This window comes from Microcaecilia unicolor, chromosome 14 (assembly GCF_901765095.1).
Source record: "Microcaecilia unicolor chromosome 14, aMicUni1.1, whole genome shotgun sequence".
In the NCBI taxonomy this organism is placed as follows: domain Eukaryota; kingdom Metazoa; phylum Chordata; class Amphibia; order Gymnophiona; family Siphonopidae; genus Microcaecilia; species Microcaecilia unicolor.
The window spans coordinates 18,526,566-18,544,474 of record NC_044044.1 but is presented as its reverse complement, the minus strand read 5'-3'; the positions used below and the strand labels follow the sequence as shown (position 1 = coordinate 18,544,474).

The following is a 17,909-nucleotide window of genomic DNA, read 5'->3' as shown; positions in this document are numbered from 1 at the left end:
CATATTGGCAAAAAAAAGTCTCCTCATCTTCCCCTAACTTACCAGAAGTGCTGCATGGGCTCCCTCGCACTTCTCCTTTCGCCCTGAGATATGAATGATGTCGCACTTCCGGGGTGTTTGCTCAGACTCCAAGCTGATGTCGCCATTTTCCTGAAGGTGCACTTCTGAACCTGTTGGGAGAGAGGCGCAATTAAAACAGAGCATTAAAGAGTGTGTTACTAATCAGTCTATAGACAACATCCCAAATAAGCTCTCATTGCAGGCAGTGCATGCAACTCTCTCGTGCATATTCATTGTGGATATCCTTAAAATCCAACTGGCTAGGGGACCTCCAAGACATGCTCGGACTATATAATATCTGTCGAGGATATTGAACTCAAAGCTCAACCCAAAGATACTTCATATTCAAAATTTCAGAAATTTTCTAAAATTGCTCTCCCTTGCACCGAGACACCTCCCAGCAAACAGGACTTCAACTAAATCCTGCAATCTGTTAATATGTAAAAAGAGATCAATATTGACTCTTTCTGGATCTCTAACTAAAGATCTGATAGACCCCTCTCTCAACTCAACCTCTAAAGGACTAGACCTAAAATATAGAATACAGTGAGCTCTGAAACATGATCACACCCAACTTCCTCATTAATCTGTTGTGGTAGATGGCTTCCGAAAGAAGAAGACACCTAAAGTTTATGTTAATGCTTCACCAGGTTGAGAACCCAAAATTCTAGATATACTGGGTAGAAAGGTTTTCTGAAGTGCAATGCCAAGTGCTATGCTAAATCTAAAAATCAGTTCCCATCAATTATGAAGTACCAACACTGCTGCTTCAACAGCTTCTTATGTTGAGTGCATTCCTAGAGATCACTACACAATTCGCATCCCCTTTTCATATCTGGAAAAAGTTCAGTTCTACTTTATACAGTCTACATACGAGCCCAATGACAGCAGCCTAAGTAGTAGCAGCATGCAGAATGGCATGGTTCAGAGCATCAGGCCTGAGGGACAATCTGCATGACCGTTTGAAACCCCACATTCAAGGGAGTAACTTATTTGACGAGAAGATTCAAGTCTCTTTGATAAGGGACTGTTCTACACAACCAGCTGGCCAGTTCTCCTCTACTCAAAGAACATTGCTTTACTGAAGACAATCCCAACTGCAATATCTTCAGCCATTCTAATTGCGCAGATGGTATCAACCACATAACCATCTGTTGCCAAAGTACACAAGCATATCAACAATGACAGAGACCACATGAGAAGAAGCAAAAAGGTAATGCTATTGCTGCTAACCACCATCTGTACCTACTTTTTGACTACCTGTTTGTAGGAGGAAGACTCAGGTTCTTCAAACAAGAATGGCAAAGTTAACAGACTGTTAGGCTCTCAGACTCTGGCATCAGGGATATAAACTCAATTCCAAACATTTTTCCTCAAATTAACCCCTCTAAACATCCAAGTTCATTTAAAATTTGATATACTGCTCATAAAACAATCTAAGCGGTTAACAATAATATTAATAATAAAATAATTTTAAAAGAAAAGAACGCCATCAGACAGGAAAGATAAGGAAAAGAAAAGCATACACGTAATATATTAGCAGATACAGGAAAGCCCACACATGTGTCTCCCTGGGCACAGCGAATCAGGGAACACAAAATCAGCTACCAAAGGCAACTGGAAATAATAGAGCCTCTAATGGATTTCTTAAAAATTGATAGAGATGTTTCTAAACATACGTCTAATGGGAAGGATAGAGGTCCTCTTTCATAACAAAAGAAGCAAACTTCTTTCCAAACCCTCCACAGCCAACATATGCAAGAATTGTAAAAGTGTGGAAGAAAAACATTTAACTAAACTAGATGGAATAGGATCATGCAGGGTTGTAGTAGTAGCCTTCAGAGAGGCCAACGACCTCCCCAAATCTGACTATGAAGGAAGGAAGGAACAAATGATGAAAATGAACCAGTTGGGATGGTGCTATCTCCAAAAATGTTCACTGCAGAGGAGACAGAGAACAAAGACAACTGAAGTATTAGTGGAAAAGTGATCAGCAAGATTCTGAGTGGCAGGGGCTAATTAAAAAAAACCTGATGGTTTGACAAAGAAGAAAATCTCTTATATAATGCAGGTGAGAGGCCTGCATAATTTGTTCTGAAAAGTAGTCCTTTTTAGCTGTTTGAATTTAATTGCTTGTACACAAATGCTGAGAACTTATACGCAGTACATGTCTTACGCTATTGGCATTCATGGTGCTGTAACTGGCACCTCTGCAACACCAAAGAATAAAGTATACCATGGGGCAGTTTGCTTACTCATAATTATCTTTCAGTCCTTGAAATCCGAACTTCAATTCTTGGTGCAGGCCCAAGCAGTTGAAGAAGAGGTGCCAGCTCAAGAGAGGTCAATGATTTTATTCCATTACTTCCTTATTATCCCAAAATTGTGGGGACTTTGACCAATACCAGACCACAAGAACTTCAATATCTTCTTTAAAAATGTTCAAAATTAACTCACTGGCAAGTATCTATCACTCCTGACTCAAAATGATTGATTAGTCTCTCTGAACTTGAAAGATGCCCATACTCGTATCCCAATAGACCTCTTCCATTGGAGATTCCACATTCAAAATCAGCATTTCCAGAACTGGGTATTTCTGTCTCTTTTTAGCACCCGGGATATTCATAAAGTGCCTGGCAGTAGTGTTCACTCATTTGCAGAAGCAAGGACTCTTCATATTCCCTTATTTAGAAGATATACTCATCTTAGCACCAACTACCCGGCTCAGGGGTCCCTTCAAGAGACCATGAAAATTCTCCAGCAGTTGGGCTTCTGAATAAACCTGGAAAGTCCTCCCTAGTTCCCACCTATGGTTTTCAGTTTATAGGCACCCATACAGCAATTAAATAGGGAAATGATTCTGCCTGCCAATCATCAAAGAACACCAGCACACGTATTCTTCAAATATCACCTGTACATTCAACTACTGCAAAGGACTCAAATATAAATCAATGTATGTATCCAGCTTCTCCTATTTAAGCGTTCAACTATGGAACGCACTGCCAAAAATAGTAAAAACGTACGACCACCTAAAATTTCGGAAAGAACTAAAAACAAACCTGTTCAGAAAGGCATACCCCACCAACCCAACATAAGAACCTAAGCACCTGCAACACAACAAAACCAAAGATCGTAATGGACACAATCCAACTCTCCCTCTTCCTATCCTATGTTCCCCCAATGTAGCTACCGTATATGAACCTTATCCTACCACTATTACACCCTGTATTTGTTATACCGGAACCGGCGAGCGCCGTTACGGTCGTATGTAAGCCACATTGAGCCTGCAAATAGGTGGGAAAATGTGGGATACAAATGCAACAAATAAAATTCTCTGCATATTAAGTCACATAACAATCACTATCCACATTCTTCCACTAGCTTGCCTGTTCATGAAACTACCACAATGGCATCAAATTCCAATGGTCCTATCTTCAGCACCAATTATCAGCAAGGATTCGTGTTACAGTGAACAAAGTGACTTCATTAGTGCAAGGTACAAGCCAAACTACAGACAGGAAACACTTTTCAGTAGACTCTCCATAATGTCATTCTGACAACAGATGCATCAATGATGAGGCAGGAGTGCATTTCCTCCACCTTCATACACAAGGTTTTTCAACTAAGAGGGAGAGAATCCTCCATATTAATTTATTAGAGCCGCAAGCAGTCTTTTACGGTCTTTGGGGCACCTTGGCAATGGCTCCTAGGGAAAACTATGTTCATTCATATTGACAACCAACTTGCGATGTTCTACATCAACAAACACAGGGGCTCTGTGTCACTCTGTTGAGAAACATCAATATTTGGAATTTGCACTTTCCACGAAGGCAACTCTTCAAGCAGTTTACAATCCAGGAGACCTCAATCAATTAGCAAACAAGTTGAGCTGGAACCTAGATCCTCACAAATGTTCCCTTGCAGACTCTATGCTGCAGATCATTTTCAGTCAATGCAGTATGTTGACTATCTGTCTGCAACTCAGCACAAAATAAAAGAGCATGTTTTTATGTTCCAAGTGGCCAGCAAGAGTGAACAGCATCATGGTTTTGTTTTTCCCTAGAAGTCAGGCCTCTTCTACACGTTCCCTCCAATTTCTCTCATTTTCAGAGTCATTCAGAAAATCTTGAAAGTCCAGGCCCATATCATTCTCGGAGCTTCTTTCTGGTCTCATTAAGCTTGGTTCCCTGGGCTCATAAGCTTAGCTGAGGATTGTCCAATGCATCTTAGCATCCAATCAACACTGACAACGCAGTACAACGGCCACATGCTCTATCCCAACTGAAATTCCTGCCCTTAACTGAATAAATATTAAAAAGAAAGTGACGTCAAACCTTTTTGTATCCCAGGGCATGTTAGACATCCTGTGGGCATCCAAAAAAAAACAACAAGGAGAAATTAGGTCTTACCTTTTAGTCCCTCCAGACCAGAACATACGAATGGGTTATGCACCTCTACCAGCAGGTGGAGACTGAGAACCACTGACTTCTAAGTAACCTATACGTGGGCTCTGCAGTCCCTCAAGAGCAGGGGTATCCAACCTTGGCCCTCGCCAGGTCGTGTTTTCAGGATTTTCCCCAATGAATATGCATGAGATCTATTTGCATATAATGGAGGCAATGCATGCAGACAGAACTCATGCATATTCATTGGGGAAACCTTGAAAACCTTCTCAGAGCTGAATGGTCTACCAGCTAACCCAGAGGACCATATGCTGCTGCCCATGCCCAAACACATGAACTCCCCGTCGCTTGGAAAAGGAAACTTTTCTTTTTTTTTTTTTGAACAAGAAAGTAGTAGCACCACAACCTAACAGTCACCACCCCTCGCAGCAGCAACTAGAGAGAGAACTCCCGACAATTTAAAATATGTCCAAAGCCCTAACACGCAGAATAATTCATCCAAGAGTGGGTTTTTGTGCCAGTCTGGAGGGAATAAATAAAAAAGAAAATTTGCAGGTAAGACCTTTTTCCTTCTTAGAGTCCCTCCAGCCCAGCACAGACGAATGGAAAGTACCAAAGCAGTGATTTATAGATGGGACCCTGCCAGTCCCATCTGCATTACACATGCTCCAAAAGACGCATCCTAACATGCCTGCAAATCCAGTCGATAGTGACACACAAAGGTATGCAAAGACCATCACACTGCCGCCTTACAAATATCCAGAGGTGGAACCAGGGAACGTTCAGCCCATGAGGTGGTCTGCCCCCTTCTGAAACGGGCCTTAAGGCACACAGGTAGGGCTTCTTTAAAAGATAAATCAACATCACCATTTCCATAATCCAGTGAGCAATCATGGCCTTAGAAACTGCTTCACCTCTTCGGCTACCACCAAACAGAACAGACAATCTGAACAACAAAATTCCTGCGTACTCTGTAGATAAAGATGAACATCCAACTTTCTCAAGTTCCACTGCACCACCGTACCATCGCGGCCTCCCAACACCGACAGCAAAATGGACTGATTGACATGAAATGCAGAGATGACCTTAGGGAGGAAAGATGGTACAGGCCGAAGAACTCTTTCCTTAGAAAACACCAGGAAAGGCTCCCTGCTTGAGAGAGCCTGCAGCTCCAAAATAAGACATGCCAAAGTGATAGCCTAGCCACCAAGAAGACTGTCTTTAAGGTAAGATCCTTTATCGAACAATCCCTCAATGGTTCAAATGGAAGAAAAACCAAAACCGACAACACCAGATTCAAATCTTGGGGGGGGGGGGGGGGGGGGGGGGGGGGGGGTGGGAGAGACGAGCAGAACAGAGGACGAAGCAGACGAGCAACATCCGTATGAAATGACAAGCACTTGCCCTGAATCAAGCCCCGGAAAGAAGACAGAGCCATCACCTGAACCCATAAGGAAGCCAAAAGGCCTTTCTCCAGGCCATCCTGGAAAAACTCCAAAATCTGCGGCAAGGATGCCTTGAGAGACGCAATTAGAATCGTTTCACCAATCCTCAAAAACATGCCAGACCCGAACATACACTACAGAAGTAGAATGCTTCCTGGAACCCAACAGTCGCTTTCACTTGACCAGAGTACCCTTCTGCAAGACTTTGCAGGACTGCAAAGGCACGTTTGATCTACTATCTCAAAGCCACTTAAAAATTAAAAAAAAAAAAAAAACTAACTAAAATAAAAACAGAAAATGTGCACGGTTGTTAGTCTCCTTTAATCCAAACAATTCTGGAATTTCGATAAATAAGTGCGTACTTTCGCAATGAGAATCAGACTGACCCGATTTTTGTTACTACAAGGCAGGAGTTCCATCTTCAGACTGCATTGGCATCTGTCTCCGAGCAAAAGTGACATCCAAAGCCAATCTCAACTCGGTCCCCTTTAAGGAGATATGTAAAACTGTCACTTGGTCATTTTTTCCTATCTTCTTCACTAGGCACTACTGTTAGGACATATCACAGTTGGGAAGTATTTTTGGGCAGACCATCTTACATAATCACATAACTACACCTTTCATCAACAGCTCCACCCAAATTACCTCCAGGCTGAAATTTATGGACATTTCAAGCAACCCTCAGCTTTGTTGTCACCCAGTTGTTTGGGTGCATCTCCCTTGCTTGTCAACAGAGAAAGTGGTATTGTTTACCTGCAACAGAGGTTCTGCGTAGACAAAGTTGAAGGGAATGCAACCACAGTTACCAATCCTTCTGATGAAACATTCAGCTACATTATAAATGCAGAGCTACTTTAAAGGAAGTTACACCACATTCTTGAAGGCCCCCAGGGAGGGGCTTTACTAGGATTTAAGAAAGCATATATCTAATCTTGGAACCTCCAGATATCACTCAGCTGTCTATGGAAAGCTTCCATTACAGGTAAGCAATACCACTCTATCCACCACCGCCAACTCCAGGCTCCGCCCATTCTGCCTCGCCTCACCCTATGCTTGGAATAAACTTCCTGAGCCCTTACGCCAAGCCCCCTCCCTACCCATCTTCAAATCCTTGCTCAAAGCCCACCTCTTCAATGTTGCTTTTGGCACCTAACCTTTATACCTTTCAGGAAATCTAGACTGCCCCAATTTGACTGCCCCTACTTGACTGACTGTACATTTGTCCTTTAGATTGTAAGCTCTTTGAGCAGGGACTGTCCTTTTATGTTAAATTGTACAGCGCTGCGTAACCCTAGTAGCGCTTTAGAAATGTTAAGTAGTAGTAGTAGTGATTTGCCTGCAACTATCTGATTAGTTTATTTAATGTCATTGTCACATGTGACAATCACAGTAGATCAGAATGAGATGCACTGAAAGATTTAAAAGTGACACATCATCAGACATCATCATGCACCCATGTGCCTCTGTGTCTGCATCTGCAGAAGAAACAGGGCCTCCCCAGCTAAAGCATCTCACCTGGGTTGTCCTCCCGCTCAGGAAACTTGATCTGTACATCGTAGTCTCGAGTGATCTGTTGCACTTTGCAGCCCTTCACCCCCATGACAGCCCGATGGAACTTCTGCAGGATCACACACTCCACCACCACCTGAGCCTCCTATGGCAAGGACAGCGAGCAAGAGGTCAACTGCACACCACAGTCAAGGCTCTAATATTGGTTCTGCCACCAACTCCATATGATCTGAAGCCAGTCATTTTAGGATAATTTTATGAAGTATTTTCTGAATGTAAAAGCACGTTTTACACACAGAAAATGATTGCTCTATAACTGCAGAAATGTATACACACATGTAAGTACGCACACTGACAAGTGCACATGTATTTTTGCATGGCGCTCCTGGGGGTGGAGCTGTGAGGTACACACATTTTATAATACATGCATAGCTGCACAGAGTACATGCAGAAAACTGCATGTGCCTCCGAGCTAGTACAACTTGATGCAGGAGCATGTGTATTTACTTAGGATTATCCTAGGAGCCTGTTTTTTTTTAAAGGCACACATACACACCTATACTGATTTAAAGAATAGGCATCCCTTTGAATTTTTTTTTAATAGGTGTCTTGTTACAAGAAAAAAAAAAGCTTTTTCCTGTTAATTTTCTTTTCTTTGAGTCCTAACAGTCCAGTCCAGAGAACTGCCAATTTGTTTGGTCCACTGATACATTTGTTATGGTTGTTCTTGTTGATTCTCCTTCCCAGGCATGGAGAATGGATACAGGGGGACCAGGGGAGGTATGACGTTGCTTTGTTATAGAAATACTGACGAGCTGTAGTCTGCATGGTGCCCTCTATCTGTTCTATCTCCGTCTACTAGTAAGGGGGGCAAACCCAAGTGTGTGGATTGGTCTGGTAGGCCTTGTGGAAAGAAAAATAGCAGGTAAGACCATATTTTTTTATCCACCAGACCAGTATGGGCATGTCCTTCCCCTCCCCTCCCTTTAAAAAAGTGGTGTCCTCAATGTATAACCGTAAAGCCTTGAGAATATGTGCAAAAACAGTCATATGACTACCCTACAAATTTCCGTGGAAGAAATGAAGTACAACTCGACCCAAGAAGTCACCTAGACTCTGGTCAAATGGCTGTCAGTCCCTTGGGAACTATGGAGAAATTAGGTCTTACTTGCTAATTTTCTTTTCTTTAGTCCCTCCAGATCAATCCAGACCCATGGGTTTACACACTCTCATCTGCAGATAAAGACTGAGAACTTCCAGCTTCAAAGTAATCCTATAAATATACCATGCAGTCCGCAGCCAGCCAGCATTTCCTTATCAAAGAAACCCCCTAATAACTAAGGAACAATCTTCAAACTGAGAACATTTAGCCCAATAAAATAAGAGAAAACAGTTTTAGCTCAGAATGTTCTGCTTTTACTCTTCAAGCAGTACTAATTATTTAAACCTATGAATGTACTAATTAAGGGTGGATTCTAGACTGGTTTAGAGGGACTAAAGGCAAGAAGATTAGCAGGCAAGACCTAATTTCTCATTCCTCTGTATTCCCTCCAGTCTAGTCTAGATTCACGAAACTACCAAAGCAGTATCATCTATGAATGGGCCACCACTAATCCCACTAACACTACTCTTGATGAGTCTGAATATCTATCCAACGGTGCAGTGCTTCTCAATCCAGTCCTTGGGGAATACCCAGCCAGTAAAGTTTTCAGGATATCCACAATGAATATGTACAAGATATATTTACATACCAAGGAAGCAGTGCATGTAAATCCATCTCGTGCATATGCATTGTGAGCATCCTGAAAATCTGATTGCGTAGGTGTACCCAGAGGATAGAGTTGAGAACCACTACGATAGTGCTTCACAAACACATGCATGAATGACCAACCAGCCACCCTGAGGTGGAATAAGGCTACATTCCTCTCAAGAGCTCCCTGGTTGAATGTGCCTTGAGAACTGATGGGACCGAATGACAAGTATATACGTCAAAGTGATAACCTCTCTAATCCATTGCTCTTTCATCACCTTTGGTGCCACCTCTCTCTTCTTTTGGTCCTCTGAACAGGACAACTATCTGAACAATGAACTCCTCCATCCTTTTGAAATACAACAACACCCTTCTGACATCCCGGAGATGTAATCACGTCTGTAACTTATTCCTCCTACCATCCACAATACTAGAAGCAAAGTCCATGAGTTTTGGCACAGGAATAAAATACAGTAAGGCGAAATTAGGTCTTACCTGATAAATCTTTCCATTAGTCCTTCCCATTATTCTGGAACCTGTGGGATAGTTGTATCCATCAAGCAGCAGGTGGAGACAAAGAACTGAAAACTGAGCTGATACCTATTTATGTATCTACAATTTCTTCATATACTGCAAAAGGCCAAGGTTGGCTTCTATGCAGTTTACAATAAATGAAAGTAGCACACATGATTAATGACTGGTGGAGTATGCAATCTCAAAAAGGTAGGTTTTTGGGACTACTTTGAGTTTTACATAGGAGGCATCCTGACTAAGATGTATAGGGAGTGAGTTCCAGAGCCGTAGTCTGGCATAACTAATAGCAGTGGAGTGAGTGATGTCAAAGTGGATGACAGGAGGAGGGGAATAGCCAAAGTGATCTAGATACAGAGGAATGGAGTGACCTAGCGGGAACGTAGGGTATAAAAAAGGCGAGATAAATAGTCGGGTGCTATGGGGAATTGCAATTTAAAGACAAGAATGCAAAGTTTATACTGAATTTGAGCAGGGAGGGGCAATCAATGTTCTAACCAAAGAAGCGGTGTAACACGATAAAAATGTTTTCAACGGTGTAATAGACGAATTACGGTGGATTGGACAAGTTGGAGCCGCTTAAGGACAGAAAGGAGAAGAGTTACAGTAATCAATGTGTGTGATGACTAGGCTGAGTACCAGTGAACGAACAACAGCAAGAGAGAAAGCAGGGTGAACAGAGCGGCCTGAACCTTGACCGCCTTGCTTCCCTTTTGACAAGGAGACTGCATGAAGAGGGAGCAACCAGGTGGGAGAACTCCAACTTGTAACCTTCTGTAAGAATATCCAGAACCCACTGGTCCAACCTGATTTTGTTGGCCCACTCCTCCTGAAGATGTCCTCCCACAGGCCTGATGCTCTGTCCCACGCTCTCCAGCATTTTGGTTTTTTTTTTAAGGTTGTTGTGCTGGAAAGGAGAACTCCACAGGAAACAGGGGAGAGGTGAAGTGAGGGAAGAAGTAAATTCATGAGGCAACAGAGACAGGGATCTGAAAACCTCCAGATATGACTCTGAAGACTCAAGCCATCTGCAAAGCTCAACTAGGGATCAGTTAAGCAACTGGACCAGGAGCAAATCACTCACAACCAGAGGATGAAAAGTGTGTGTCCATTCACCTGCTGGAGATATAAAATACTGAGGGGCTGGACTGGATGCTAAGAAAGACATGTCTCCAATCAGTATTCAGTTCTATTTCCACCTGCTGATTGATGGACACAACTATCCCACAGGTTCTGGAATAGTTGGCAGTTACGTAATGGAAAAGTCTTAAATGACTCCCCTCCCTCCCATGGAAACTACTGGAGCATGGGTCCCGACACTTTCAATCGACAGGTCCAGAAACCTCCAGACGGCCTTGACCACCTCAAAAAGACTAGCCACTGGTTCCAGAACCTACTTCTCTGCGAACCACTAACACTATCTGGACGGTATCTTCTTGCCTCCCTAAATCAAACCTTTTGAGGCTGCTGTCTGGGATAAAAACAAGACTGGTCCCTCTGGAAGCCTGGGAACCAATGATTTTTATTTTTTTTTAATTTTTTAAGGCCAATGAATGAAAAATGGACTATGAGCAGATATTATTTCTATTCTGCTGTGATTTCTGAGGTCTTTTTTCCTCCGTTTAAAGAGTAAACAAATTACATAAGAACATAAGAGTAGCCATCTGGGTCAGACCAATGGTCCCATCTAGCCCAGTATCCTGTTTTCCAAACAGTAGCCAAGCCAGGTCACAAGTACCTGGCACAAACCCAAATCAAGGCAACATACTACAAAATCCCAGGGCAAGCAGTTGCTTTCCATGTCTGTCTCAATAGCAGACTATGGACTTTTCCTCCGGGAATTTGTCCAAACATTTTTTAAACCCAGATAAACTAACCACTGTTACCACATCCTCCGGCAAAGAGTTCCAGAGCTTAACTATTCGTTGAGTGAAAAAATATTTCCTCCAATTTGTTTTAAAAGTATTTCCATGTAACTTCCTTCAGTGTCCCCTAGTGTTTGTACTTTTGGAACAAGTAAAATATCAATTTACTTCTACTCGTTCTATACCACTCAGAATTTTGTAGACCTCAATCATATCTCCCCTCATCTGTCTCTTTTCAAAGCTGAAGAGCCCTAACCTCTTTAGCCTTTCCTCATATGAGATGAGTTCCATCCCCTTTTGGTCGCTCTTCTTTGAACCTTTTCTAATTCCGCTGTATCTTTTTTGAGATATGGCAACCAGAACTGAACACAATACTCAAGGTGCGGTCGCACCATGGACTGATACAGAGGTATTATAGTATTTTCAGTCTTATTCACCACCCCTTTCCTAATAATTCCTATTATTCTGGTTGCTTTTTTGGCCACCGCCGCACACTGAGCAGAAGATTTCAGCGTATTATCTACAATGACACTCAGATCTTTTTCTTGAGTGCTGACCCCCAAGGTGGACCCTAGCATCAGGCAATTATGATTCGGATTATTCTTTCCAATGTGCATCACCTTGCATTTGTCCACATTAAATTCATCTGCCATTTGGATGCCCAGTCTTCCAATTTCCTAAGGTCTTCCTGCAATATTTCACAGTCCACATGTGTTTTAACAACCTTGAATAGTTTTCTATCATCTGCAAATTTAATCACCTCACTCGCCGTTCCGATTTCCATATCATTTATAAATATGTTAAATAGCACTGGTACCAGTACAGATTCCTGCGGCACTCCATTGTTCACCTCCTCCATTGAGAGAAATGAACATTTAACCATACCCTCTGTTTTCTGTTCAATAACCAATTCCTAATCCACACCAGAACCTTGCCTCCTATCCCATGACTAATTTTCTCAGGAGTCTCTCATTAGGAACTTTATCAAAAGGTTTTCTGAAAATCTAGATACACTACATCAACCGGCTCACCTTTATCCACACGTTTATCCACACAAAGCAGTAACCCTAAACCCCATAGTGGGAATCAAACCCAAGTCCCCTGCATTCAGGACACACAGCCCTAACCCCTATGCCAAAAACACAAGTTTTTCAACTATTGACTGGACCTCATTGTATGCTGAGTAGAACCTTCGATTCCCCCAGATCTTTTACCAGCTTTTCCCAAGTATTTTCCAAACAGCAACCTCCCCTTGTAAGGCAATTTAACTAAAGAAAATCTTTAATGCCATGTCTGCTGATCAACTCCTGAGTCACAGGACATGCCTTGATGCCACCAACAGCACCAGTGGCCCTGATGACATTATATATGGTATTTGCCAAGAAAGCAGCCCATATCATGAGATGAATGACTTCTGTTGTCACAGTCAAAGAATCCTATCCCAGGTTATCAGGCAACTGTTCTGCAAAGCAAAAACAAGCCTGGGTTACACATTCTCCACATGCTGCAGCCTGCACTGTCAATACCAACATCTCAAAGGAAAACTTTAATAGGGCTTCCATTTGGCAATCCTGAGGATCCTTCAAGGCCACCCACCTTTCACAAGTATTAACTGAGCGTCCACCATAGGAAGGCAGAACTTTTCTTTTTCTTGGAGTGACAACAGATATAATCTCACCATGGACCTACTAATCCAAAGCCCTGAATTCAGTAATTGTTGCATTCACCATCTCTAATTGCCAGATACATTGGAAAGGTCTTTGTTGGCTTCTGAACTCCCACTAGAAAGTGTCCCCTGCTCACATCTGCCAGTTGTTCTTCTGATAACCTTAATACCTCCAGCACTCAAAAGATTAGATAGGGGAGCTCAACCTACTGTTGCATCCACTCCAAAGGGCACCTCTGCTTCCCTTCCAAGAGGTCTGCCCAGGAATCCCAAGAATCCAAAACCTCAATTGGAGACCCTGAACCTGCAGACCCAAAGGGCTCCTCACTCTCCAGGTCTAGAGCCAACTTTAGCTTCCCTCGTCTGCCTGCCAGCATTTCTTTCTTTAAACAGAATGCCTGGCACAGCAAAAGAAATTCCAGAGAGAATGAAGGAGACCTCTCCCCCCCCCCCCCACAACAACTGGGCAAAACTTACCCCACCGAATTTGACAAAGTAAACACCAGCAGGTCCTATGTCTGTTGCTGTTGAAGAGTTACTTCTAATATATTGTGGGTTTTCCTGCCAAAACAGCCACTTATGCAATCAGGTCCGGAAACAGATACCTCCAAAACACTCTCCTGCTCTTACTAGAACTGACACAGCGACTCCCTGAAAATCCCAGAAAGTCCAGAGACTGACCTGGGCGTGCTGGCCGCTTGCAAGCACAACCAGCCATCTGCAGACGCAGGCCACACGTCAATGGCCATGCTGAAGGTACCATGCAACCGACTGCCGTGGTCTACCTGAGAGCTTAAGCACACTGAGGCTGACCTCTAACACTGTCTGCATCCTCCCTCAAGAATCTTTCTGGGTCCTGGACTCTTCAGATCAGGCCAAATACACTTCTATTTACTCTTCCAACTCATTTGCTTTTCTGTTCCAACCCTCTGGGGGCCACACAAGGAACCCATCCTAAAAATAGAGGAAGGGGCCAAGGTACAATTCAGGGGGGCTAAGTTACCCAGAACACCAAGTTCTTTAAACCATGCAGCTATTCCAAGCCCTTCCAAAAATCAATGTTCAGATTCCAATTCTCCTTGTAATTTTTTTTTTTTGTAACCAGAACTACAACTCACCCCAAGAATTAGAAAAATTCTGAGGACCAAATCGGCCTTCCAGACCAGAAATAGGTTGCATAGGCTCTTGACTACCATCTGCTGGAGACTGAGAAATACTGGCTGGTTCAGGATTGCACACAGCCCTTCTAGGGTCATGTCATAGAACCAGCTGCTCTGTCTTCATCTGCTGGCAGGAGAGCATGCACCCACTTGTCTGGACTGGAGGGACAATAAATTTAAAACTGACCTTAAAACACACCTTTTTAACGATGCATACGAATAAGTTCCTATGTACCTCTAGCAGGTATACAAAATACCTTGGAAGATACTTGTAGTGTTCTCTTTTGTGCTATCCCTTTCCCCTCTGTTCTATCAATTATTGTAGTTCTCCCTTTGCCCTAACAGTCGTGTCTAACTTCAGCTCCACTGAGCCACCGCTGCTGCTGGTATCTTAGCCGTATCATCCACCCCCTTTTGCAAATTCTGTAACTTTAGTCTATAGGTCTCTGGTTGGGGGGGGGGGGGGGGGGGGGGTTAATCGTTCAAACAAAGCTTTTGTGCACCTCCTCAAACTGGGAGCACATCTCCATGGACAGTTCTTGGAATGCCTCAAGTGCTCTACCAGTGAGTTTTCCTCCCAGACAGTGCACCCACTCTTTCTGAGGAATCTCACTGAGGTGGCAAATGTTTTCAAAGGCAGTTAGATATCCATCGATGTCACCTCGAACATTATCAAATTGGGTAAAGAAGTTGGGCCTGATCCGAGCTGTGGATTCTGCCTCTGGCTTTGGCGCAGGGGTTGGGCTGGAACTTTGGATACAAGCCATTTCCACCTCCAACTTCATTTTATGCAGCTGGAATTCCCGCTCACGTGCCTGCCATCGCTCTGCCAGTTCCTCTCGCCACAGCAGGTCTTCCGGCCCTGCCAACTCACAGGCCACTGCCCATAAGGGGTCCATTCTCCCCACAAGATAACTCAGGCCAGTCCTGCAGCTTCTCCCTGCTGGAGTTATCCGGTTGCTCTTGTGTTAGGACAGGCATCTCCAGTGCCTGCTGGCCAATGCCAGTCGCCATCAGCACACTGCTAATCTCTTAACACTACAAAAAAAAAACCCAAAAAACAGAAAAGGGACCCTGTTACTGCTGCACTTGTTCACTGTGCTCTGTGTCTGGAGGTTACAGACAAAAAAAGACTGAACCACTCAGTGGCTGGTGACCTTCACACCACACACTGAGCCTGACAATCCCACTACGCTGCCACCAAAAAAGGGCAAGGTCTGCCACAAAATGCCTAGCCACCCTTCTGGGGTTACCCCACGGCCACTTAGAGGGTCTATCCCCAGCACAGCCCAAATCTGCCTGCCCCTGCTGCTCGTGCTCTATACTAGCACTCTCCTCCCACCGACTCGGTCAGAACTGCCTCTGGGCAAGTCTCCCGCTCTCAAATTATCCCCAGTGATTTCTAGGCTACTGGAGCCACACTCCCAGTGGTCCCACAGGTCCCAGAAAGCACTCACAGACCCAACACATAAACCACCAGGATTCTTTATCAGTCCAGACAGTAGAGTCAACAAACTAAACAGGTTTATTGTCAACACTGAAACAATGAACAAAAAATGTGCAATCAGCAAACAATAACAGGTAACTGAAATATGGATTAATTATAACCTAACTAAACATCTGCATACTGTCTAAACAGTACCTGGGAATGTCAGGACATAATTCACCGAGCCTCAGCAAAGAGATCTGTCTCTCTTTCTTCCCAGGCTAAGACTGAACTCAAAATCAGTAAAGTCCAAATGAGATGAGCTCCTGGGCCAATCAGAGCCCAGTCAACAAGATTTCAAATATATACTGCTTCTTGCTTCCTGTTTGTGTCAATAAAGAAAAAACACTCAATTCTCTGTAACAGCTTTACAGCAAAGAAACACCATGTGCTGGCCAAATAGGAGAATACATTTCAGAACATAATTATCAATGCAGGAAAATATTCAATACATTTTACAGGTTTAAAACATACTGATTTTTAAGCAATGAAACTGTACTTTTCCTGAATGTGATGCTTCATATTGCTATATCTCTAGCTATGTAATTACATCTCTTGTCTCTCAAGTTTCTGATTTGTAAGTCATAAACCTCACGGCTAATGTGGGATAGAAATGGCCAATCTAATGTAATGCACACCTCAACCCTAATCAGGACCAAGTAAAACAGTCATAACACAGCTTCTCTCCCTCCACCCCCTTCGGCCCCACTTTTGGAAGCTGTCAAATAAAGTTACGTTGGTGTGCTGCCTGGACCCTCCTCCTTCCAATGCCAGACAGATGAATGTCTCCTTTTGACACACTATGTGAACTATGTCGGTCTGTTGTGTATACACAGATCTATTTACTTCAGAACAGCAGCACACATGCTTACCAGGTCCTCAATAATCTCCTGAATGCGCCTCTTGGCAGCCTCAACGCAATCCTTGGCTCCTTTTAGGGTGACCTTGTCACTTTGCACGCCAGTTCTGGGAAAACTGACAGTGACCCCACCATATTCTTCAGCAATCTCCCGTAAGACCTGGCCTCTCCGGGCTACAAAGTGACGATGGTGCTTGGGTTCCACAATCATTGCATCCTCTATCACGTTGTCCTGCAATATAGGGAAGGAGAATGTTGCAGCCTAAGATGCATGTTCAAGACCTAGCACAGCTCAAAGTTTATTGAGTATAAGGATAGTATCTGTGCTTATTACATACACTTGAAATACAGAATACAAAATGCAGTTTTGTTCTTTACAAGCATCACTGTCATTAAGGGAAAGGGAATGGGACTTATATACTGCCTTTCTGTGGTTTTTCCAACTACATTCAAAGCGGTTTACATATTATATACAGGTACTTATTTGTACCTGGGACAATGGAGGGTTAAGTAACTTGCCCAGAGTCACAAGGAGCTGCAGTGGGAATCGAACCCAGTTCCCCAGGATCAGAGTCCGCTGCACTAACCACTAGGTACAGAGAAGCTGTGCTGTTCTAAACATTATATAAGCAGCTAATTATAGCTACTAGTTATCATAAACATATTAATCTATCACAGCGCAGAACAGGTTTTTTTTTGGCCGCTCTGTTAGACAGATTAACTTGTTATCAGGGGACAGAGAGAAGCTCTACCAGATTTTTGATGAGAATCTCTAGCTCCTTCTGCGCCTGCTTCACTGCCTCCTCCTTTCCCACGATGGTGATGAGCTCCTGGTCCTTATCTTCTGCAGTCGGGAAGATGATACGTGCACCAGTTCGATCCCGCACCTTGCGAATATTGCTGCCACCTCGACCAATAAGGAACTTATGATATTCGGGCTTGGCGTGGAGCTCTACTGAGCAACTGCTGACTTGCTGTGGGGAGAAGCATCCATCAGCACACAACATAATTAAAAAAAAGAAAAAAAAGACAGACATCTTGGTGACAAAATCTCATCACACGCTTCACACAGCTGCCTTCTTTAAAAAAAATGAAAAAAAAAAAAAAGCTTTTAGTTAAGGCTGAGACATTGGCCAACAGCAGGTCTATACTGGAGTCACTTTGTACAGTATTTT

The 17,909-nt window shown here is 43.3% G+C and overlaps 1 protein-coding gene across 1 annotated transcript in view; it reads right to left on the bottom strand.

Annotated features, from left to right (window-relative positions):
* The window catches only part of LOC115457549 (vigilin-like), a 100,253-nt gene that overhangs the window by 20,050 nt on the left and 62,294 nt on the right, over nucleotides 1–17,909 (bottom strand). The window contains exons 18-21 of the mRNA XM_030187004.1: nucleotides 17,487–17,708; nucleotides 16,748–16,966; nucleotides 7,424–7,562; nucleotides 43–170 (exon numbers count right to left, since the gene is read on the bottom strand). Of these exons, the coding sequence (XP_030042864.1) occupies nucleotides 43–170; nucleotides 7,424–7,562; nucleotides 16,748–16,966; nucleotides 17,487–17,708 (708 nt within the window). The remainder of the gene's footprint in view (nucleotides 1–42; nucleotides 171–7,423; nucleotides 7,563–16,747; nucleotides 16,967–17,486; nucleotides 17,709–17,909) is intronic.